This window comes from Triturus cristatus, chromosome 6 (assembly GCF_964204655.1).
Source record: "Triturus cristatus chromosome 6, aTriCri1.1, whole genome shotgun sequence".
NCBI lineage: Eukaryota > Metazoa > Chordata > Amphibia > Caudata > Salamandridae > Triturus > Triturus cristatus.
Window position 1 is genome coordinate 1,313,111,365 of NC_140589.1, and position 24,873 is coordinate 1,313,136,237.

The 24,873-nt window shown below is 52.3% G+C and overlaps 1 protein-coding gene across 1 annotated transcript in view; it reads right to left on the bottom strand.

Annotated features, from left to right (window-relative positions):
* The window catches only part of SHPRH (SNF2 histone linker PHD RING helicase), a 763,974-nt gene that overhangs the window by 261,654 nt on the left and 477,447 nt on the right, over positions 1-24,873 (bottom strand). The window contains exons 20-21 of the mRNA XM_085612283.1: positions 13,713-13,775; positions 12,899-13,124 (exon numbers count right to left, since the gene is read on the bottom strand). Coding sequence (XP_085468409.1) covers positions 12,899-13,124; positions 13,713-13,775 — 289 coding nt within the window. The remainder of the gene's footprint in view (positions 1-12,898; positions 13,125-13,712; positions 13,776-24,873) is intronic.

The following is a 24,873-nucleotide window of genomic DNA, read 5'->3' on the forward strand; positions in this document are numbered from 1 at the left end:
TTTATGCTTTTCTTAACACTCTCCCAAACTCTAGCACTTCCCCGGCTCGACTGCGCTGGGAATTGAAATATGAATGCCCTTTCTCAGATAAAGAAAGGTCAGACATTCTATATCACTCCTGCACCTCCGTCTGCAACGCTTCTGGGAAGGATACTAATTAAAATCCCTCATTATTGGTACCACACAGACGCAAGAACTGCAAAATATAAATAAAGTTACAATGACAGATGCTGGCGTAATTGTTGCCGGAAGGGCACATGGTTTCACCTCTTATGGAATTGCCCTAAATTGGATCACTACTGGGCTGACATCCTAACAGACATTGATGAAATGTATGATACTAAGATACCCCGATTTCCCAGTTATATCTTGTTGTGTCTCCCTAATGCATTGATCTATCCACTTTGGTCAACGAAAGGGAAAGCCGTCACCCTTGCCCTCTGTGCAGCCAAACAGGTCATTCTGTCGAAATGGGGCACGGAGGTGGTGCCTACCCACACAGACTGGTTATATAGACTGTGGGACCTCCTTGGCATGGAAAAGCTGGTGGCCCTTGTGAAACACAGGCTCCCACAATTTGATAAAACCTGGGGCCCATGCCTTTGGTTCCTGTCGCAGAGCTTCCAGGAATTGTCATGTCTTGCGCACCTACGAGGGTTCCGCCTTACAGCGCCATAATCAGCCTTGATGGTCTCCCACCTTCTCTTCTCCGTTTAGATTGTGCTGGGAGAAAGCAATGATCAACGAGCATTACCCTATTGTTCCTCATCACCTTCCCTCCCTTCCCCTTATCTAAGGACATTTGAACTCAATTTGTCTCAACCCTACCTAGTTACCTTCATACCCTCCTCTACCAGTTTCCACTTATTCCCTTTCTATTTTTCTCTCCGACCAGTGGATGTAGGTGAGGCTTAAGTTTTGTCTATATTTCCTTGTTTTGAGTTCCTGTATATGAAAACTAATAACATTGATTTAATCCTAAAAAATACATTTCAATAGGGACCGAGTAAAATAATAAAGGGAATACGTGAATACACATTTGGGGCTATTATTAAAAAAAAAAAAAAGTTAGACATACACATATATTGCATCTATAAGCTTATGACTGTGATTTGCCCCTACTCAGCAAAAGATGCACAGTTACAAGTGCGGTTAACATTGCAAATGAGGCACTTCCCTCCACAGGTGGTCTATGTAGCAAGTAAAGTTCAGTTTCAGGGGAAGTGCCAAGCCCACTGACATTTTGTAAGTCATGGTATAATGCATCATCAGTATAAAGAGAGGGAAGCAAGCCATCCCATTGTTACCTGCGCACAGCGCACTGCGTATACAGCGCGATTGGTGTGACGGAACTGCTGCTAATTAGGATTTTTTAAATCTCCTCGTTTTGTATATTGGTTACATTTCTGCTTTCAAAATTATACCCTGTTTTTAAATGTTATGCCCCTCGCCTGCACTATAATACTGTGACTCTCACCGCTGTTGGGCGGGCCCACTTCCCGGTCTCGGTTAGGACGATAGGCGGCCATATTGGGAGTGCTTTGTGACGCCTGCCGGCGCCATCGTGTAGCTTGGACGCTCTAGCTGTCCCAAGGACGATAGACGTCTTTAAAGGGAGGTAAATTGTGCTTTTTCCCGCTAGTTTATTGTCATTGTTACCTGTGCACAGCGCACTGCGTATACAGCGCGATTGGTGTGACGGAACTGCTGCTAATTAGGATTTTTAAAATCTCCTCGTTTTGTATATTGGTTACATTTCTGCTTTCAAAATTATACCCTGTTTTTAAATGTTATGCCCCTCGCCTGCACTATAATACTGTGACTCTCACCGCTGTTGGGCGGGCCCACTTCCCGGTCTCGGTTATGACGATAGGCGGCCATATTGGGAGTGCTTCGTGACGCCTGCCGGCGCCATCGTGTAGCTTGGACGCTCTAGCTGTCCCAAGGACGATAGACGTCTTTAAAAGGGAGTCATGCTGACGCGCAGCGGTATCGCGCAGCGGGGTCACCGGACTTCCGCCGGGGTTACGCCTGAGTTCAGCCCGTCTGCGCCCGTCCGCGCTGAGGCCGGGCTGCTGGTCGCGCTGGACACAGAGGACCTCTACCGTCCCCAGCAGGTAGTGAGGGTATATTCTCCACGGGAGATGCTAGCTCTCAGACCATCGCTTTTAGCCTGCCACCATCGTTTCTCTCCGGAGGGCCTAAGACGTTCTTCTTTTTGTCATACTTGTGGGGCGGTTTTTCGTCCTTCTCCCTTTCCTTGGACGAGACCTCAAACCCCTCTAGTGTTGCAGTCGGCTACTCAATCTAGAAAGGGTTTCTTGATTAATGCTAGGTCACTTATCAAGAATAATATAGCGTTCCATGAGTTTGTGAATGATAGGCAACCCGATTGGGTGTTTGTGACCGAAACTTGGGCGTCTGACTCTTCTGGTCATGACTTATTATTGGCGATACCTGAGGGCTTTACGCTATACAGACAGGATAGACTAGGACGCAGAGGGGGAGGGCTAGCAATTCTCTGCAAGGTCTCATTTTCCTGTACTATCAAAACCCTGTCTGAGCCCTTGGACTCTTTTGAGGCAATGTATTTTTGCATCTCGTGCTCTCCCACAGTTTCCTTTACGGGCATCCTTGTCTACAGACCGCCTGGTCCTAGGGCCAGTTTCTGTTCCGAGCTTTTTAGAATCTTGGAGCCCTATTTTGGCAAATCACATATTACCATTCTTGGGGATTTAAATTTCCATCTGGACGATCTGGGGGCAAAGGACACCTCTCGGCTGATGGACTCGCTGGAAGCCTGTGAGTTTATTCAGTTGGTGAAGAGTGCAACTCACCGGGCTGGGCATATACTGGATGGGGTATTCACCAACGACTCTAGACTCTCAGTGGGTTCCCCCCTGCCTTTGGTTTGGTCAGACCATTTGGCAATACCTTTAGAATTTGCATCCCCTTCTGGAGAGTGTCCTAACCTTGCTGCCACCAATAGAGGTCCTAAAAGAAATTTCAGGAATATTACTAATGAAGCCCTTGTTCCTTTTATAAGAGGTACTGAGTTTTCATCTGCGCGAGATGCGGGTGAGGCGGCTCAAGATCTTGCTAACTCCATCACTATAGCGGTTGACGAGCTAGCCCCCGCCTCTCTGCGATATGTGGCTCGGCGGAAACCCTCAGCGCCTTGGTTTACGGAGCCTTTAAGACTCCTAAGACAAACCTGTAGAAGCAAGGAGTGAAAATGGCGCAAGTCGTGGGATACCTCCGACAGAGAGGAGCAGAAACGGCTGCTACGGGAGTATAAAGCTAGAGTAATTAAAGAGAAGCAGGAGTTCTTCTCGAATCTTACGACCTCTCTTACTTCATCTAAAGAGTTGTTTAAGATTGTGGACTCTCTTTGCTCCCTTCAGATACCCGATCCTGTTGTTGGCTCACAGGAGCTGTCTAATAACATCTCGGAGTTCTTTTATAAGAAAATTGCAGATATTTATCTTGCCCTAGAAACTCAGAGGAGTACGCTAGGCGATCACACTTCCTTTGATATTAAGATCTCAGAATCTTGGACGAGAGATCCAACTAAGACTTTTACTCACTTTCCGCCGCTCTCCCTGGAGGGGCTCAATCTCCTGTTAGACAGGACTAAGTCTGCCTCCCCTCTGGATCCCTGTCCCTTGAAAGTTCTAAAGGATTGTAGGGACATTCTCTTGCCTCCGCTGTTGGAAGTAATGAACGGGGCCATGGCCCAGGGTACTTTTCCCTTGGCCTGGAAAAAGGCGATAGTGAAGCCCCTCCTTAAAAAGCCCTCCCTTGATCCCGGATCACTTAAAAACTTTAGACCTATATCCCTGTTACCGGCCCCAGCAAAGATGCTTGAATCTCACCTGAACGTCCATTTATCCACTTTTCTAGACGCTTCTGAGTTCCTGGACAGTTCCCAGCATGGCTTCAGGAAATCTCACAGTACAGAATCTGCCCTTACTATGGTGGTCAATAACATTCGCCGTAAGGTGGATCTTGGTCAGACGACTGCTTCGACACCTTATCTCCCTCTATTTTAACATCTCGTTTGGCTGAGGCAGGGGTGGCAGGATCGGCCTTGAGTCTTCTTGACTCTTTTTTACATCTCAGAGAACAAAGAGTCATGCTTGGTGAGTTCCTCTCCCCTGCCAAATCTTTGCAATGTGGGGTGCCCCAGGGGTCGGCTTTAAGTCCAACTCTATTTAACATCTATGTGGCCCCCCTTGCTAGACTAGTAAGATCGCAGGGGATGGAGGTGGTGTCTTACGCTGATGACACGCAAATCATGGTGGCCCTGGCCCACTCTGTGAGTACATCCGCGCTCGGCTTTAGGTCATGCATGCAGATGGTGGCGGAGTGGATGATCTTAAACTCCTTAAAACTGAATGGCGATAAAACAGAGGTCATGGTCTTTGGTAAGGACCAGGACATTTGGTCTAGTGAGTGGTGGCCTTCATCTTTAGGAACCTGCCCCACTCCTTCCCAATCAGCCAGGAACCTCGGCGTCATATTCCACACCTCGCTGTCCATGAATCTTCAGGTCAACAGAACGGTGGCCACATGCTGGGGAGTCATCAAGATTCTTAAAAGAATCCTTCATTATCTGTCCCCTCAGGCGCGTAAGCAGACTGATTGCTCTGGTAGGCTGCAGGTTAGACTACTGTTACGCACTGTATGCGGAGACCAATAAGTATCTTGTCCAGCGCCTTCAGATTGTGCAGAATGCGGCGGCCAGATTTGTTTTGGCACTTCCAAACGCATCTTCCGCTACAATGGCCAGGAAGAGCCTGCACTGGCTTCCTATCTACTATAGGATTTCATTTAAACTCCTTTGTCTTACCTATAGAGCTCTTCTGGCTGGTTCCTCAGATGCTTTAGGGTCTTTGCTAACCCGCTATGTTCCCAGTAGGCGTCTTCGCTCCTCAGACTCTAATCTGTTGGTAGTCCCTCGCTTCAAGAAGGTTAGATGGGGCAGCAGAGCTTTTTCCATCGCTGCTCCGCTATTATGGAATACTCTCCCTTTGGAGATTAAGTCCCAACCTTCTTTGGCACTTTTCAAAAAAGCCCTTAAAACCTGGTGTTTTTCTAAAGCCTATCAGTAAGTTCCTTCTTCCTTTACTTAGCTAGCTTTTGGTTAGGCGCCTTGACGCCCATTGGGCTTAGTAGCGCGGTACAAATCTGAATTCATTCATTCATTCATCCCCATCATTGTCAGTATCTTAGGGTTCTTTCTGTTCTGGTATAGGATCAGAATCAGAGTGAAACAGAGAGTGGTGCCTGTCATGGTAGAGGTATTGGGTAAGACTCAGGAAGTATGATAACTGACTTAGCTCAAGTTATTTTGTAGCACAAGCCAAAATGGGTGTTAGACCTGGATCATCAATCAGCACCAGTGGTTGCAGCAACTGCATCAATTGAGTGGAGACTAGCATAGGCCGTGGGGCCGAAGTGGAAGCTTGTACCCCAGTATGGGCCCAGTAAAGGGAAGCTAAGGGGAAGAAGGAGTTGGTGGCGAAAATTCCGGTGGCAACCCATCTGGAGGACCCTGTAGTTCCATGGGGTCCAAAGACATGCCAGAGAGAGTCACTACAACCTTGCAGCATGGTGTCTTGAAGGCCTCAATCTGATTCGAAGTTGACGATGGCCCGGGGGTCTCGGGGCATATAGCACCAGCTGGGTTATCAGCTCTGTGGCTGGTGACCTCCAAGGATGGTGTATCCAATCTGGACTCCCTTGCGCCTTCTTGGTGAAACTAGAGTGGCTAGATGGAGTTGAGTAACGCTTCCCTTTTTTGTGCTTGCATCTAGACTTTGATTTACTCAAAGACTCCGAGTGAGAGGTGGAGCGGTTGCAGATTCGGCCTTGTAACTAGGACCAGGCCCACGAGAATGGGAGCAGAATCTGTGTGAAGACCGCAACTACTGATGCTGTGCGATGTACAGCTTCACCTCCTATTCTTAAATTGTCTTCGGTACATTTCAAAGAGTACTTCCTTACCTAACGCAGAGTTTGGTAACAGCCAGAAGACTGACAAAGTTGGGAGTGGAGCTCAGGGACTGTACTGGAAGGCATGCAGGGGTGGCGCTAAAATGCAGCTGCACTCCAGTCACTGCAAGGGTGGTTCAGAGTCAATGAGGAGCCACATCATGCTACCTGTCGGCATGGAGGAGCACTACTGTTAAAAATCTCTGGATCCAGTTTGGTACTTGGGAATATTCTAAACTTGAGAAATCTGCAGCTAGAAGTATCCATCAGAAATACTAGATCTACAGTGTTCTTCCTTAATAGCATGAATATGTGCCTTGATTATTTTGCTTACTTCTGGCCTCATATATTGATGCGTATACATGTAGCAGATGCATTTGTATGAATATGCTACTTACCAGTATGCATCTGTTCTTGGCATGTAGGGCTGCTGACATTCATATCTGTGCATAGATCGCCGCCTAGTGTTGGGTCCGGATGTTTGCACGTTGTTGTCCTGGAAGAGTCTTCGAAGTATCCTTGGATAGGTGACTCCTCCCCTGGACTACAGTGCGCATGGGCATCCTCTCCATCCTCAGATTGTTTTTCGCCATTGTGGCAGTGATGGAGTAGATACAGAAAGTGATGACCATGCTTACAGTAATTCTGAGAGCTGCAGCTGCTACAGGCGCCGGGGAGGAGGGAGGGCGATATGAATGTCAGCAGCCCTACATGCCAAGAACAGATGCATACTGGTAAGTAGCATATTCAGTTCGAGGCATGTGGGCTGCTGAATTCATATCTGTGCATAGAATACATAGCAGTGCCCTCTATTGGCGGCGGCTACCCGTGCCAGCTGCAGCGGTCTGAAAAAGTGTTTTGAGAACAGCCTGTCCTACAGCTGCCTGCTGTTTTGACTGCACATCTACGCAATAGTGTTTTGTAAATGTGTGTGTAGTGGACCATGTGGCTGCTCTGCATATATCATGCAGGGGAATATTTCCTAGGAAGGCCATGGAAGCCCCCAACTTACGTGTTGAGTGGGCTCGTGGTGGAATAGTTAATGTGCGTTTTGCTTTTTGATAACAGATTTGAATACACTTAACTATCCATCTGGCTATCCCTGCTTTGGAGATGGCGTTACCTTTGTGGTGTGGGGCAAAGGCAACGAACAGTTGTTTTGTCTTCCTGAAGGGTTTAGTCCTGTCGATGTAGTACATGAGGGCCCTCCGTACATCTAGTGTATGTAGTGCCCTTTCTGCGACAGTTTGTGGGTTTTGGAAGAAAACGGGCAGTTCAATAGTTTGATTCATGTGGAACTGCGATATTACCTTGGGCATGAATTTGGGGTTGGTACGTAGTACGACCCTGTTGGTGTGAATCTGTATAAATGGCTCTTGAACGGTTAGTGCCTGGAGTTCACTAACTCTTCTTAGGGAAGTGATCGCTACAAGGAAGGCCACTTTCCAGGTAAGGAATTGAATCTCGCATGAGTGTAGAGGTTCAAAGGGTGGACCCATCAGGCGTGTGAGGACCAAGTTGAGGTTCCACATTGGAGCCGGTGGGTGGCTTGGTGGAATGACTCGTTTGAGTCCTTCCAAGAATGCTTTGATGGCAGGCACTCTGAATAGAGAGAGGTGCTGCCTGGTTTGCAGATAGGCTGAGATTGCGGTCAAATGGACACGTATAGAGGTGTACGCCAGATTGCATCGATATAGGTGTAAGAGGTAACAGATGATGTTTTGGATGGATGCGTCCAGCGGGTTGATGTCATTATTACCGCAATAAATGACGAACCTTTTCCATTTGGCTGCATAGCAAGCTCTGGTAGTGGGTCTCCTGGCCTCCTTGATGATGTCCATACAGTCAGGTGGCAGGTTGAGATAGCCAAACTCTAGGACTTCAGGAGCCAGATCGCCAGGTTCAGCTGTTGCGGATCTGGGTGCTGAACCTCTCCATGGTTCTGCGTCAAATGCGCGGGTTTGATCCGCAGCCTTTGATGCGGCACCACGGAAAGTTCGAGGAAGGTGGTGTACCACGGCTGGCGTGCCCACGTGGGAGCAACTAGGACGAGTGTCAGGGAGTGTTGTCGGAGTTTGCGGGCCACTAGCGGTATCATTGGCGCTGGGGGAAAAGCGTACGCAAATCTGCCGGACCAGTTCATCCATATCGCATTGCCCTGCGACTGCGGATGTGGGAATCTGGCGGCGAAGCTTTGGCATTTTGCGTTTTCGCTTGTCGCGAATAGGTCTATCTCTGGATGACCCCACTGCTGGAAGTACGGTTGGAGTACTGATGGGTGTAACTCCCACTCGTGCATCTGGTGGCTGTGTCTGCTGAGCAGATCCGCCATCTGGTTGTCCTTGCCAGGGAGGTGTTCCGCCATGAGGAACATGTTCCTTTGAATGGCCCACTTCCACATGCTCTGAGCCAGATGAGACAACTGTGGAGAGTGTGTTCCTCCCTGTTTCTGTATGTAGTACATTGCGGTCATGTTGTCCGTCCGGATCAACACGACCTTGTTGCATAGATGTACTTTGAATGCCTTCATGGCTAGGAAGATTGCCATCAGTTCCAGAAGGTTGATGTGCAACTTCTTTTGTTGTGTTGTCCATAGTCCCTGCACTGTGTAGTGGAGTACATGAGCTCCCCATCCCTGGAGAGACGCGTCCGCTGTCAGTACTATCTGTGGGACAGGCTCTTGGAATGGTCGGCCCTTGCAAAGGTTTTGTGGATTCCACCAATGCAGAGAGTTGTATGCCCGACCGCTCACCAACACTAGGTCTTTCAACTGTCCTTGAGCCTGATTCCACTGACGTGCTAGGCACTCCTGAAGTGGGCGCATATGTAATCTCGCGTGCGGGACTATGAAGATGCAGGAGGCCATCATGCCTATCAACTGCATAAACACTCGCGCTGGAAGTGAGTGATTGGGTATGAACTTGGAGATCAGCAGTTGTATGCTGTTGATCCTCACTAAATTTGGCTGAGCTGTGGCCGCCAGAGTGTCTATAGTCGCACCTAGGTACTGTTGTACGTGTGCGGGCTGGAGATGGGACTTTGGATAATTTAGTGAGAATCCCAGACTGTGAAGAAGGTGAATGGTGCGGGACATGTGGCTTGCACATTGCTGGGCTGACTTCGCTTGAACGAGCCAGTCGTCTAGGTAGGGGTAGATGTGTATATGCTGCCTCCGTAGATGTGCTGCCACCGTAGCTAGGCACTTCGTGAAAACCCTGGGCGCTGTTGTCACGCCGAAGGGAAGGACTTTGAACTGATAGTGCTGCCCCTGAACAGTGAACCTGAGGTATTTTTTGTGTGAGGGGTGGATGGGTATGTGAAAGTACGCATCCTTGAGGTCCAGTGTGGCTAGGAAGTCTCCCTGCTTGAGAAGCGGAAGGACTTGCTGTAGAGTGAGCATGTGAAAGTGCTCTGAGAGAATGTACTGGTTCAGGGGTCTCAGGTCTAATATAGGTCTGAGCGACCCGTCCTTTTTTGGAATTAAGAAGTAGAGGGAGTACACTCCCGTACCCTGCTCGTGGATGGGTACGACCTCTATAGCGCCTTTTAGAAGCATACTTTGCACTTCTTGCTGTAAGAGCGTTAAGTGCTCTGAGGACATAGGACGGCTTCTTGGTGGTATTGTGGGTGGAGTGGAGGTTAACTCCAGACAGTAACCGTATTTTACAATATCTTTGACCCACCTGTCCGTGGTGATGGAATTCCACGTGGACAGGAACCTTTGTAGCCTTCCCCCGACAGGTGTTATGTGGTCGGGAGGAAGGGAGAGGGCGTCACTGCTTGTTCTTGGGGGAGGACCTGGTGTTGCCGTAGCCACGTCCTCTGCCCTTTGTACTGGAGCCACGATATCCACCTCGGGTGTTTTTATCGTAGGTGGTCTGTGTATTGCCTTTGTTATATGTTTGTTGTGACCCCTGTCCTCTACCTGCTCCCTTGTTTCCGGGGCGACGAAAGGAGCCGCTCCGAAAGGACTGAGTTTGTAGGGCGCCCATGGACTTTGCAGTGTCCGTGTCCTTTTTTATCTTCTCGAGGGTGGTGTCAACCTCTGGCCCGAATAAATAGTCGGGGTTGACGGGCTGGTTCAGTATATTGTTTTGTACCTCAGGCTTGAATCCTGAGATCCGTAGCCAGGCATGTCGTCGCAGCATGACGCTTGTGTTTATGGCTCTGGCAGCCGTGTCTGCAGCATCTAGTGCACATTTGATGGAAGCGTTCGTGAGTAGCTGTCCTTCTCTGATGAGCATTTCTGCGCCTTCCTTGAACTGGTCAGGGAGATGTTGGAATATTTGCTCCAGTGTGTCATAATGCGCTCTATCATAGCGAGCAAGGAGCGCTTGAGTGTTGGCTATGCGCCATATGTTGGCAGCTTGGGCGGCAACTCGCTTGCCAGAGGTCTCTAACACCTTGGACTCTTTGTCCGGGGGAGGAGCGTCACCTGTCGTTTGCGAGTGTGCCCTCTTGCGTGCATTCGCTACGACGATGGAGTCGAGTGGTAATTGTCCTCTGATGTAAGTAGGATCCCCAGGTGCTGATCTGTATTTTTTATCAATCCTGGGGTTTATCACTCGTGCCCTGGTGGGTTCCTTGAAAATGTCCTTGGCTGGTTTGAGGACCCCCTTCAACATTGGCAGAGTCTTTACATGTCTTTCTGAGGATGCAAAGGTGTCCATTAGAAAGTCATCTTCGATGGTATCAGAGTGAAGCTGTACCCCATGGTTATTTGCAGCACGTTCAATAAGAGCGTTGAACGCCGCAGTATCCTCCGTAGGAGATGTTTTTGCCCCATAGAGTTGTTGGTCCTGTGCATCGAGAGGTGCACTGGGGTCTGCAGGGTCGCCCCAAGTTTGATCAGGGTCCTGCTGGTCATCAGGGTCCGTGTCTACATGGTAGGGGACTTGGTCATCCATGTAGTCCTCCAATGCATCCGTATCGGAGCGTGTGGGGGAGAACCGGTGTGGATCCTGGTAGGATGAATGGAAGGGTTCATAAAGGAGAGGTTCCGATTCCACAGGCAACTTCCTTTTTAGTGGGATCCTGAAAGGGTCCAATGGCGGCTCCGAAGTTATCCTTCGGTCGTGGAGAATCATCCTGCCAGTGTCGGCGTCGATGATACGTGCCGGAGACGTCTCAGCAGGTGTGACCGTAGGTTGGGTGACCCGTGTCCTGAGTTGGAACATTTTTGGGATTGTCGACGGAGGCAAGCCGAAGGTAATGTTGGCCGGCACCGAAGAGGCTGCTGGAGCTCCGATCGAACCGGAACCCGGCGTGTCCTGGAGGACAGCCGTGGTTTTGCTGCCTTGCGTCGCACCAGGTCGTACTTGGGGCGCCTTTGAGGCTTTGGCACCGGCCAGGTTCGTAGAGGCGGCCGTGGATTTTTTCGGCGCCGGCGGTTCATCGATTCGAGGTGCGGAGATCACCGTCGAAGTCTTCGATACGTGAGGCTTAGGTGTCGTCGAGGGAGCGATGCGAGACACAGCAGGCGGTACGGCCCTTGGTGTCGTTGGTGCCGGTAGCCGAGCAGGTTTGTCGGTGCCGATGGCTTTTTTCCGTTTGTCGACTCCAACGTCGCCCGCTTCGAGTTCGGCACCGAAGTCTCTCTTGGTGCGGTCGGTGCCGACGCGTTGCGCTGGCGTCGAAGGCCTCGATCCGACCAGCGCCACTTTCAGTTTCGGTGGAACCGGATCAGCTTTCGGTTTCGGTTTCGTGGTAGGGAAACCAGCCTGTTTATGCAGTAATGGCTGCCGCTGAACGTCCGAGGCCGGGCCCGAGGGCGGGGCCGAAGAACTGCGGGATGGGTCTCGGGTAAGGCCCGAAGGCGATCCCTCGACCGGAGCCATAGGCTGTGGCACTGGTGTTTCTTCGGTTTGAACAGGTAGGCCTTGTTCATCATTGGAGCTACTCTCTTCGGCCCCTAAGGCCTCCTCGTCGTCTCCTACCTCGGTGTCGTCTTCACCTCTGTGGAAGAGTGACTCGTCTACCTCGTCCGATCCGGGTTCATGTTCGGAAACGGGACTGGAGGGCAAGACTTCTAATTCCTCGACGTCTTCGGCCTCGTCGAAGATGTCCGTTGGGGCCGGTGCCGCGTGCTGCGCCTCGAGTCTCGCCGCTCGTCGATTCCGCAGAGTCTTCTTGGAACGGAACCGGGCACAGGCCATGCATGTCGATTCGTCGTGGTCCGGCGAAAGGCATTTGTTGCATACCGGATGGACGTCGATGTGTGGGTACTTCGCATTGCATACCGGACACCTTTTGAATGGCGTCCTCGATTCCATCGTCGAAGTAGTCGATGGACAGGTAAATGCGAAAAAAGTCGGTGCTGAAAGTTAGTAAACTAACAGGATTGTATCGAAACCCGATCGATAAACAGTACCGACGCAAACTAAAGGCCTTTTGGCCTCGACAAAATATTTTCCTAACTTGAGCTAAGATAGTACATCCGAACCCAATGGCGGAAAAAAACAATCTGAGGATGGAGAGGATGCCCATGCGCACTGTAGTCCAGGGGAGGAGTCACCTATCCAAGGATACTTCGAAGACTCTTCCAGGACAACAACGTGCAAACATCCGGACCCAACACTAGGCGGCGATCTATGCACAGATATGAATTCAGCAGCCCACATGCCTCGAACATAAAGTTATCAATATATTTGCATCATGGTAGTAATTGCTGTTTCTCCAACCCATCACATCTAACCATGCATATAGCTGTGCTGCTCTTCCAAAGGGCGATCCATGCTCTCTTTCTGTATTGATCATTTTCCAGGTGCCATGTACCACTGTGTTATTAAAATGCTTCTTCATTATATCTCTTTTTACTAGTAACAGCCACTAACCACCATCAAAGCAACAATAAAAGAGTGTGGCTCTCACTTCAAATTATATGTGTGATATACAGTGGTACCTTGTATTCCTTCTTCCATGCTTCAAATAGTTCCATAAAGCTGCTCCCTTCTTCCACTAGTCTGGCATCCAATCTGTGAGTTTTGGCAAAAGACAGAATAGATTTTAAGGAGCGCTCAGTCTCACTCGCTGCCCAAAGTCCTCGACTTGTAGTCGGCAAACGGTCATCCAACAGGCCTTCTTCATCTTCTATCATCTCCTCGAAGATAGCGGTCTGTCCTTTAACACTTTAAATACACCAAAGTAAACTATTAGTCATTCACTTAGAAGATGTCCAAGAAGATCTCACAAGTCCCAAGCTACATTTAAGCATGCACATCTATGTGACAGGACCCACCTTTGCTGAAGAACCCTGTAATGCCTCCATCCCTATATCACCCTGTTTGCCCTTCTCACCTGGTTTCCCCAGCACCACCATGTTCATCCTCAAGGGTAGCACTCACGACTTAACATGGCTAAATAAATGTTATTCAGTTTTTATATATCTCTCTGTGTCACAGTTATAGCTCTTAATTTACATAATTCTCACTGCGGTTTCCATCCAGACAACAATTCAGTTGCAGCCAGTGACCATGTGTTTCCAGTTCAAGATAAGCCATGGTACTGATGTAGAATGTTATGGAGCTGCATGCAGTAAATAGGCATTTTCAAATAAACATTTCTTTGACTGCATGGCCAGGTAGTAGACTGCTACTGGACAGCTTGTTACACATTCACTACAGAACATGAGGTGACAACTATGAGCTGTCACTTTGAAATATGCAGAACAGAAAACATCAAATATTAGTGCATTAATGAAAATGTTTTGCACTTACGTGTGAGAGAACAGCTTTGACTCATACTCTGTAAACAATTCATCACTCTTACAGAAGATACAGCTGCAACCAAAGAAGGAAAACAATGACATTTATTTAATGCTCACAAATAAAACTTAATTGAAGTAAACATAATTTCTTCCTGTGCTTTCTGCTTTATAAACAGGGGTGCAGAAAGCATGACGGAAAGAACTTTAGACTATAATTTTTTAAAGCTGTTTTTATTAAGGTTTTCATATGCAAATAAAGACAGCATCACAAGCCCTTCGTAATATTCTGAAATAGTATATAACTACAGTACAATTATTTGCAAGGTAGTAGCATGTATGCATTGGAAGGAATTATATGAGTCAGCCACCAAAACATCTAGGTGCTAGGCGTTAAGCTAAAGGGCATTATGCAGCTTCGTGTCAACGTGTCTATCCGACGCGCTGGAATTTTACTCCTAAACTGGGGGAGGGAAGTGGCAATTCAAAGCCAGAGGTAGGCAGGACCATATATGCTAAGGACGCTGGTGTAAGACAACTGAAGCGACAACTGCAGTGCAAACTGAGCTGAGGGTTGGGCTAACATGCAGTAATATGGGCCGGAAGGCTGAGCGGTTATAGATCAGGGGAGGCTCTGAGTGCTCAAACGAGTGCCAGCGGAAACCCTAGAGTAATTAAGTACAACTAAACCCGGGCTTTCTGGGGAAGGGGGGAGGGCAACGGGGGGGGGGGGGGGGGGAAGACAGGAGGAACGAGAAAGTATGCGTATGTGATGCTGGCGGCGTTGTTTGGCTCGCGGGGGCAAATCACTGCTCCAAGTAAGTTGTTGGAATAGGTCGAGGAGGGTGTCCTAGGCCACTGAAATTCGGTTGCTTACGAAGATGCTAGACTTCTTCATAGCGCAGGGCCTCCCCCGGGTCTCTCCCATTTCTGCATTGCCCCATACCAAGTAGCTAACCGAGTGGCCTGTTCGGCCCTCTATTGTAAGGTGAGGGCTCTCTTGGCAAGCAGGAGAGCCATCTGGCAAAGCGCGTTTTCACCCTATGACGTTTCCTATGCTTAAAAATGCTAATGGCGGGGGCCTCGCCAGCACGATGGCCGACCGGCAGCACTAGCGGGGGCCTCCCAGTCCATGAATAGTATCCTGAATAATCCTGCCACTCTGATGCAGCCTAATGCCCAAGAGTAAGCACCAGGGCTTTAAGGCAATGACGGGGCACCCGAAACCTTTTAGGGGATGACAGAAGTGCTGGGATGCCTGTAAATGAGCAGCGTCCGCGCACTGCGTCTTGAGAGGTTATAAGGCCTATATAGAGAGCCATCCGGACCCTTCCCTACAGTGTATCCCCGTACCACCCCTTGTGACCAGGCTTGGTCCGAGGGAACAAATAAACAGGCCTAGGTCGCACGTGACCTTTTGGCCGATACAGCAACCCAGTGTGTGTCCACTTTTTTTAGCGTGCTGTTGTAGAGCGGCAGGCTTCAGTTAATCAGGGACACCTAATTAAAGGACACAGGAAACTGGTATGCGTTACTGGGCCGCTCGAAAGACCATGTGCGGTCTTGCCCACCTTTATTTATCCCCTCGGGACGAGCCTGCCCCGAGGGGTGTGGGGATGCGTGTATTAGCGCAACATAGTATAAGAGAGCCCGGGTGGCTCTCTACATCCCTTTCTTCTTTTAGTTAACTGTCCCCTCAGACACCCGGTCAGGGGGAAGTATACACATAGTCTTTTAGTCTTTGACTGGGTGCAGGATTAGGGCGTAGTCCATATCGTTGACTCCTGGTGGAGAGGTCAGGGGACCTATCCGGCGGGGTAACCCCAGACACCCCGGGACCCCAATCCGTTAGTCTCTGATGGTCTCCTTCACCGGGGGCCGCCGGCGGTCCGCCTGGCAGAGGTGACACCCCCCCGCCGGGAGACGCCGGGGCACCACTCTCCGCCACAACCCCTGGTGACTCGAGCACTTCGCCATCCGTGACGGTTTCTGGGACCACCTTAAAGCTTGACACGTTTCTGGTGACGGTCTGGTGTCCTCTCCGCGCAGTGACCATGGTCCCTCGCACCTCAGTCACCGTCCATACTTCAGGCTCGTAGGGGGTTCGGAACTTCCAGCCGGGGTGCCGATCTTTGATGACCACTTGGTCCCCGATTCAGACCGCAATGTCCTGGGCCCTGCGGGCCTCGCTAGCCTTCCGGTTCGTGGCCTCCCTCCGCACCTGAATGGCCACTCCGTCTCTTTCCACCGGGGCCCAGCCTGGATCCGCCGGAATGCTGTCTCGTGGGGATCGCTTGAACAGGACGTGAGCTGGAGCGCACTTGGTGGTGCTGTGGGGGGTCTGACGGTACACTCCTAGAAATTGATCTAACGCTGCTTCCGGATCTTCCTCGTTATCCACGGCAATCCGCAGCGCTCGATTGAGCGTTCTCATCAGCCGCTCCACTTCCCCATTGGCTTGAGGCCAGAGGGGGTGATTTTCCGGTGTCGGATCGCCAACCGGGCCAGGTACTCCTGGAACTCCCGCCCCTGGAATGGGGGCCCGTTGTCCGACTTGACTTCTTCGGGCAACCCCATCGTTGCGAATGTTCTGTCCAAAACTTTCTTGACATGCGGGAATGCAGTAGATGGTATCACCTCCACTATCGGGAACTTCGAGAAGGAATCGACCATGGCCAGCATGTGCCTGCCATCCGGGAAGCTCCCAAAGTCGATGCTGAGATGGGTCCACGGCGTCTGACTCGCTTCTTCTGTGATCACTGGAGCTGGAGCCGGATCCCCTCCGGTGATTGTGCAAGCGTGGCACAGTCGGACCATTTCGTCCACTTGCGCATCCATCCCTGGGAACCACACCTTGTCCCGCAGCCAGGCCTTAGTCTTGGCCATTCCTTGGTGGCCCACGTGCGCGAGCGCCAGGATTTTCTGCTGGAGGCTTTCTGGGACTACGATGAGCCGTCCCCTCAGCACGACTCCTTCTCCCCATATGCTGAGTTCACTCCTGACCTGCCACAGTTGCTGTCGAGCATGACTGACCTCTGGGCGCAAGGCTCGAGCCCCGTCCAGGAAACGGGCCTATCCGTTGCTGTCTAGCGCCCGGCGGACGCAAGTGAGGGTAGGGTCTTCACGAGTGGCTTGCCCGATCTCCTCCAGGGTCATGGCTTTCCGGCAGGATCCTTGCCATATCATGCTGACAAAGGCCTCTGTGTTGCACGAGTCTTCCGGTGTGGCAGCTGAGCGGGTTGATCGCGGATGCCGGGACAGGTAGTCCGCAGGATTGTGAGCCCCGGCCGATAGATCACTTTGAACTGGTATGCCTGGAGCTGCACAGCCCAGCGTTCAATCCGCGGAGGTGCCAGTCTTGACTACCCCGTGAACAGGGGAAGTAACGGCTTGTGATCCGTCACGACGGTGAAGTCCTGTCCGCACAGGTACAGGTGGAAGTGCTGGCAGGCCCATTTGATCGCCAGCGCTTCTCTCTCTATCTGGGCGTACCTCGTTTCAGTGTCGGTAAGCGCCTTGCTGGCGTATGCCACTGGCTTCCATACTTCGTGCCCATGTTCCTGCAGGAGCACCGCACCGAGGCCCACTGGGCTGGCATCCACCACCAACTCTGTCTTCCTCCGGGGGTGGAAGTAGGCCATGATTATCTTGTCAAGGAGCCCCTCTTTGATCTCTTGGAACGCCTTGTTGGCCGCCGGGGTCCACTCCCACGGGTGATCGTGGCGCGTGAGGGCGCGTAGTGGTTCAGACATCGCAGCTAGCCTGGGGATGAACCGCCCGCAATATGTGGCCATCCCAAGAAAGCTTCTTACCTCCGTGGGACTGCACGGGGTGGGTGCCGCTCGGATGGCCTCCGCCTTTTCTTCTTTGATGGGGGCGCTCTTGACCTCCGGCCCTGCAGTCACAGGCGCGTGGAGGGCCACCTCCATTTCCTCTGCCCGGGCATCGGATAGCTTGTGGGACCGTGCTAGTACTAGGATTTCATCTAGCGAGATCCCTGGCTGCCGGAGAATCAGCTTTCGTAAGAGTTTGGAGCGACAGCCCAATATGATCTGATCCCGTATCTCCACTCTCTGGTCGGTGAAGGGGCACGTGCTGGCCAGCCGGCGCAGCCGCGTGTAAAACATGCCGACAGATTCGGCGTCGGTCTGCCACGCCCTCCGGAATTTAAACTGTTTGAAATCCGGGTTCAGTTGAGGATCAAAATGTCTATTCGGCGCAGCCACCGCTGGGTCATGATCATCTTCGTTCCCGGTGTTGGGAAGCGTGTCAAACAAGTCATAAATTTCAGCCCCTCCATAATATACAAGTAGTGACCGCTTCACTGTCCCATCGGTTTCTCGGGGCCCTCTGAAGTAGTGGTTTAATCGCCCCACCCACGCCTTCCATCGCGGGGCGGCAGTAGCCGGGTCTGCGTTGTGTGTGAGCACCGGTGGCAGTGGAGTGTTGTTACCGGCCCCTGCGTTGGATCCGGCAGCTTGGGGTGCACCAGCGCCTGCCGCCTGCCGCCTGCCCAGAGGACATCTTGCGAATGTATTGGTGGGGCCTAGGGGTTTTCGTTTTACTTCTTCCAGGGCTTCTTGGCCCCGTGCGGTCACTTTCACTTGTTGAGGAGGCTTTGCCAAGGCTTGTTTACTAACTGTTGTGGGTATTGGGTTTGCCAACTCCCCCTTGTTGTAGATGCTCTGCCAATGCTTGTTTATATCACTGCTCTGGGCATTGGATTTGCCAATGCTTGTTACTCATGGGTTCCTCCCCTGCTTTTGACTTCGAATTTCGTCCCCCGGGCCTCGGTAGCTGCACCACGCAGCAACGTGCACAGTTCAGGCATGCAGGGGAGAGGGCAGCCCTGTCGAGGCCCCCTCACACGATCGGCCGAAGCACTCCAGGCCAGCACGAGGGATTCCCTCAGAGAGTCACAAGGAGGGGCCGGGGCAGAGCACCAATGAGGCGCCGGGGCAGCCACTTACCCTTGAAGAGCGCGCGCAGCTCTGAGGGCATCCGGGTCACGGAGCAGCATGCGGGTGGGCTCCGCCAACAGCAAGTCACATCGGGAGGCGGTCCGCCTCCGACACCATGCGGGTGGGCTCCGCAGTCGCCGGGATGAAAGCAGGTGAGCAGCGGGGGCGTCAGCAATGCGGGTGGGCTCCGCACGCTCCCCGCGCCGGCTTACAGGAAACAGCACGCAAGGCACGACCGGCCTCGTCGCCAGTGTAGAGCGGCAGGCCTCGGCCTCAGTTAATCAGGGACACCTAATTAAAGGACACTGGTATGCGTTACTGGGCCGCTCAAAAGACCACGTGCGGTCTTGCCCACCTTTATTTATCCCCTCGGGACGAGCCCGCCCCGAGGGGTGTGGGGATGCGTGTATTAGCGCTGTGAAGGCCTACTCGCACCTGGCCCCCACGCTGTTCACTGGCGACAAGGGGAGTACGGACCCTCACTCTCCCCCTATTCGGCACTCACTGATCGGCGTGCTGCAGGTGAGAGAGGCAACCGTCGGAAAGGATCGGCGCCCCGGCGAAAGGTCCTCCAGCGCCACCGCCTCGATCCGGATACCCCGCTGAGGCATCCTGCCGAGGCGGCGAAGAAGCAGCAGGCTGACCCGTCCTGGGCCGTGCAGTGATTTGCCATTAATCCTGAGCAGAAAAGCTTCTGTAACCTGATCGCAAGACGCTTCTGGAGCCCGGCCCGCACAAACTACTCGGCGCGGGGACGGGGCCTAAAGTTTCACGACACAGCTCTGCTCTGGGCCGATCTGAGGCCTAGGAACAGGCACCCTGACACCCGGGAAAAGTAAAAAATAAAATAAAAGGGTGCCAGTGGAAGCAGAAAAGCGCAGCCTGTGCTAAAAGGACACTAGCACAATACCATCAGCCTGATCTTGGCCCCAGGACTGCCACCATCAGGTACCCACGCCCTGCACTATCGACAGCCCCATGCACAGGGACAAGAAGAACAGCGGAGGACCCAGCCACTGTGCAAGACAGGTCAGTCTCAAGGCCCTAGGGGAGGAGTGCCGTCGGGCCTCAAGACTACACATATCAGGCCCAGGAAGCGGTCCGTCCCATCACTCCAGGGTCGTGAGATCACAACGACACCTCACCCAATGCACGCATCACCACACCCACCGCAGAAGGCAACAACCATCTGCACACCATGGGGGACACACTACCGCCACGGCCACAAGCGCCGCAGACACAGTATTCACATACGTCTGTGACGCCGATTCCCCCGTTCAGCCAGCACACCGCCCGCCACTGCTAAGCCAAGATGGATGCTCTGGCAGGGGCGGCTGGTGACATTTGAAAGTGGCGAGGCGTAAAATGATTGCAAAGGAAGCAAACGAACGTGTGAGCAGTCGTGGAGGGGGGGGGGGTCGCACGGGAGAATAAGCAAACGAACGTGTGAGCAGTCGTGGGGGGGGGGGGGGGGAGTCACGCGCGGGGGGGGGGGGTCACACGGGAGAATACAATGAAAATTAATAGGAAAACTTACCTGACCGCCTCTGCTCCTGGTCCGCGTTGGCGCCTCTGCCCTCTTCAAACTGGATGGAACAGCACGTCACGTCAGCACTGCAGTGGCAACCCCTCAGCCAATCCTGGCGCTGCTGCAGCACCAGGATTGGCTGAGGGCACAGCCTACTCCTCTCCCGCCGCCTGCCCATTAGGAGACCGAGGGGCTCCTAATGGGCATGCGCAAATCCGTGAAAACACAAGTGCGCATGACTGGGCACGGGCTAAAAACTAGCTCACCATGCCCACTCCTGAACACTTGTGCTGCAGTGCTGCCTGGTCTGACAATGCATGTCAGTCAACATGACGCCGGACCGCCCATGGTCCGACGTCATGCTGACTGACATGCATTGTCAGTTCTCCCCACCCTCGGTGTCTCTGAACTTAAGTAAACTAAGGTCAGAGACACCAAGGGAGCTGCAGGCACGGGCGGGTGCACGGGGGCGGGTGGGCAACGCCCCCACGCCCCAATGGACGCACCGCGCCTGCGCTCTGGGTGAGTCACCTGAACCACTACTTTACAGGGACGAGAGAGACCGATGGGACGATTAAACGTTACCTGCTGATGCAATTTGGGGGCGATGAGCACTACGAGCTGTTTGAGACGCTGCCCAACACCGGGGCAGCTCATGAATATGACGCAGCCATCACTGCCCTCAACAGATACTTCGAACCGCAAATTAACCCAGAATACGAGCGGTTCAAGTTGCGCCAAGCCTGGCAAACGGAGGCGGAAACAGTAGATATGTTCTATGCCCGGCTGAGGAAGCTGGCACGCACAAGCACGAACATTGCCCAGACAGAAGAAGTTTGGGTGCAGATCATCCCGGGGTGCAAGTCCATCACGATGAGCCGCCAGATGCTTTGCCAACCCGGAATATCCCTGAATGAGATCCTCATCCCAGCCCGCTCCCATGAGCTGTCGGACAGATGGGTGGAGGAGATGGAGGTCATCAAAGTTCGCAATACCCCGACCACCCCAAAGCAGAAACAGATCCATGTCAGAGAAGAGACGGTGGAAGCGGTGCAACGACGCCCTGGACCGGGACAAAGGCGAGCCACAATTAGCGGGCCTGCTGGAAAGTGCGGGCATTGCGGTTTCAACCACAAAGCACAAGACCGATGCCCAGCGAGAGGGCAGACCTGTTCAAAGTGCGGCAAGGCCAACCATTATGCCAGTGACTGCCGAGGTGGAGGAGGATGCTCCTGGGGAGGCACACCCAGAGGCCGTCCCACGACCCTACGCCACCTAACGCTTGAGGACTGCAACACCATGAAAGCACCAAAGGAACAAGGAGCTACCGCCTACTACGAGGATAACTTCAACACCTTTGTCATCTCGGGACAAGAAGCGCCCCCCTCCAATGTGCTATGACCAGGTCAACGGAACCACAGTGCACGCACTAATAGATACTGGTGCATCCGTGAATGTGATGGACTTTGACCAATATGAAAAGTTGTCGCCTAGGCCACCCATTGCCACCAGCTCAGCTAAAATCTACACCTATTGGGGAACACTACCCATATCGCTACTAGGAGTGATCAAGGTCGATGTCTCGAGTTCCGAACACTCTGTGAAGACCAGATTCCACGAAACCGACGGCAAAAAGGGAACGTTGCTAGGGTGCCACACTGCGGAAGAACTAGAGCTGGTGTTTTTTGCCAAACAGGTCCTCGACACACATGCGGAAGACATCCTGAGCGAATTCCCACAGCTCTTCCAAGGCCTGGGTAAATTGAAGGGGCACCAGGTGCAACTCCACATAGACAAGGCCATCAAGTCGAGGGCGCTTCGACACCGGTGCACTCCTTTTCATCTCCACCCCCTTGTGAAAAAGGAGCTGCAAGACCTTGAAGACTGGGGGGCGGGGGGGGGGGAGTCATCAAAAAGGTGTCAGGACCCACCCCATTGGTGTCTCCGCTGGTGGTCGCACCGAAGCCAATACAGTCCAGCGCCATTCGGCTATGTGTCGACATAAGGCTCCCCAATCAGGCCATCTGGAGAGAGAGAGAGAGAGAGACACGTGACCCCGACGATGGATGACATCGTGGCTGACCTGAATGGGGCTTAATGGTTCTCCAAATTGGATTTGAACTCGGGATACCACCAGCTGGAGCTGGCACCCGAAAGTCGCTATATAACAACCTTTTCAACACACGTGGGCCTCCGACGGTACACACAGCTCAGTTTCGGTGTCTCCTCCGCTGCAGAGGTGTTTCAAAATGCCATCAAGGAGTCCCTCTCAGGCCTGGTTGGAGTGATAAATCTAAGTGATGACATCATGATATACTCCCAGAGCCTGGAGGAACACCACGTCACGGCTGAGAGCGACCCTACAAAGGCTGGCAGACTGTGGGTTCACCCTGCACAAGAGGAAATGTGCCTTCTACCAGGGGTCCATAGACTTCTTTGGGTATGTCTTTTCCCCGAGACGAACTCCGTGTTGACCCACGCAAAGCAGAGGTCATCAGCAATTCCCCGGTTCCCCAGAACCCGACAGAGATCAGGAGTTTCCTCGGTATAGTGACATACTGCGGGAGATTTATCCCGAACCTGGCCACGCTCTCGGAACCCATGCACCAGCTAACGAAGACAGGCACGCCATGAGAATGGGGTCCCAAAGAGGAAGCAGCATCCCAAAACATCAAGAAGGCTCTCCTGGACCAGATAACCATGGTGTACTTCCACCCCAAGAAGAAAACAGAGCAAGTGGAGCACTCCACCCCTGTAGGGCTCGGGCGGTCCTTCTGGAAAAGAATGCCAAAGAAGTCTGTGTTCCGGTCGCATCCGCCAGTTGGGCACTATCTCAGACAGAAATATAGCAAGAGGCCTTAGCTATAAGGTGGGCATGCCAACACTTTCACCTGTACCTCTGCGGCCATCCATTCAGAGTGGTGACCGACCACAAACCTCTGTTGCCACTGTTCAACGGATCATCACGCCTAGCACCACCAAGAATAGAAAGGTGGGCGATCCAGCTGCAGGCATACTCATTCCAGTTGCTCTACAGGCCAGGGGCAGACAATCCAGCTGATTTCTTATCCAGACACCCCACACAAGGCGGGAGCGAGGTAGCCCCGGCGAATGCCGTGCACACCGAAGCCTTCGTGAACATGGTTGAAGCCAACACCTGTCCTGTAGCCGTGACACAGGAAGACCTTCGAGATGCCACAGACGCAGATGACAACCTTGGAAGGGTGAAGGAGGCCCTGAAGAAGGGGCAGTCGCATTGAATCCTCAACGAATCAAAGCTGCTCACAGCGGAGGAACAAAATAGCAGGCGTCAACTCTGGAAAGTACGGCACGAGCTAAGCGTCAGCGGGTCTGGGCTAGTCCTATGAGGGCAAAGGATTGTTGTCCCGAACAGCTTGTGCAACCGAATGGTCACGCTTGCCCATCAAGGTCATCAGGGGACTGCCAAGACGAAAGCAAGATTGCGCACGAAGGTGTGGTTCCCCGACATGGACAAGATGGTGGACAAAGAAGTTAAGCGCTGTCATCTGTGCACCATCACTGGTGTCGACCCTACTCTGGCACCAGTACTAACGGAAGAACCCTGCCTAACACCCTGGACACAGATCAGTGTCGACTTCGGGACCTTCCCGGATCAGCGGCATACAATGGTGATCCTGGACTCGTTCTCGAAGTTCCCCATCGTAGAGCTTGTACGATCTACGTCGTTCATCCATGTGCAGCCAGCCCTGGAGAAGGTATTTGCGATTTTTGGGATTCCGGATGAAGTCAAGTCAGACAATAGGCCACCTTTCCAGGGTCAGGACCTCCATGACTTCCTGGCACGGTGAGCCATCAGGCATCGAAGGATCACCCCACAATGTCCTCAAGCCAACGGAGAGGTGGAGCGCTTTATGAGAACGCTGAACAGGGCCCTCAGGATTGGAGTGGACCAGCACCAAGACCCCTAAGTATGTCTGCATCAGTTTTGACTTGAAAACCGACAAACGCCACACTCCACAACAGGGTGCACACCCAACTCTCTACTGCTCAAGCGACTGCCAAGGGATCTAATCACTGAGGACCCTGAGTGAGCACCACCCTACCTGGACGTCAAAAAGGCCCAACAGAAACGGCGGGCAACGAACGAGAAGGGGACAGAGTCGCAGAGCGAAAGCTCTGACGCTGCGGGTAGGGTCCAAGGTAGTACTCAGGGACCGTCACCCAGGGTGGAAGTTTCGCACGCCATATGAGCCTGAGGTATGGACTGTGTCACATGCCAGCCTCGCGGCACAGACGCAGAAGCTGGAAATGCACACAGAAGATGAGGAGGCTCACCTCCGGCGTTGCAACCTGCACTTCGTGGGATTCCAAGGGTGTGGAGGGAACTGCTCCGGAGCTTCTTTGTCGAGGACTCCATTATTTTCCAGATTTTCCCTGATTACACGCAACAATTTAAGTAGCTGGGACAAAGGTTTAGGGAGGTAAAATAAAAACTGAAGGCAATTAGACTAAAATACATGTTACTATATCCCACAAAACTGAAGGAACTGCACTAGGAACAATTTTATTTTTTCATGTAGCCAGAGGAGAAGTGGGACTGGCTGGAGATTCAGGGGGATGGCTGACTCCCAGTGCCCGGCACTTGTAATGCCTGTGCATGGTCCCAGCGCACATGTCGGAATGGATCAAAGGGGAGGTAACTA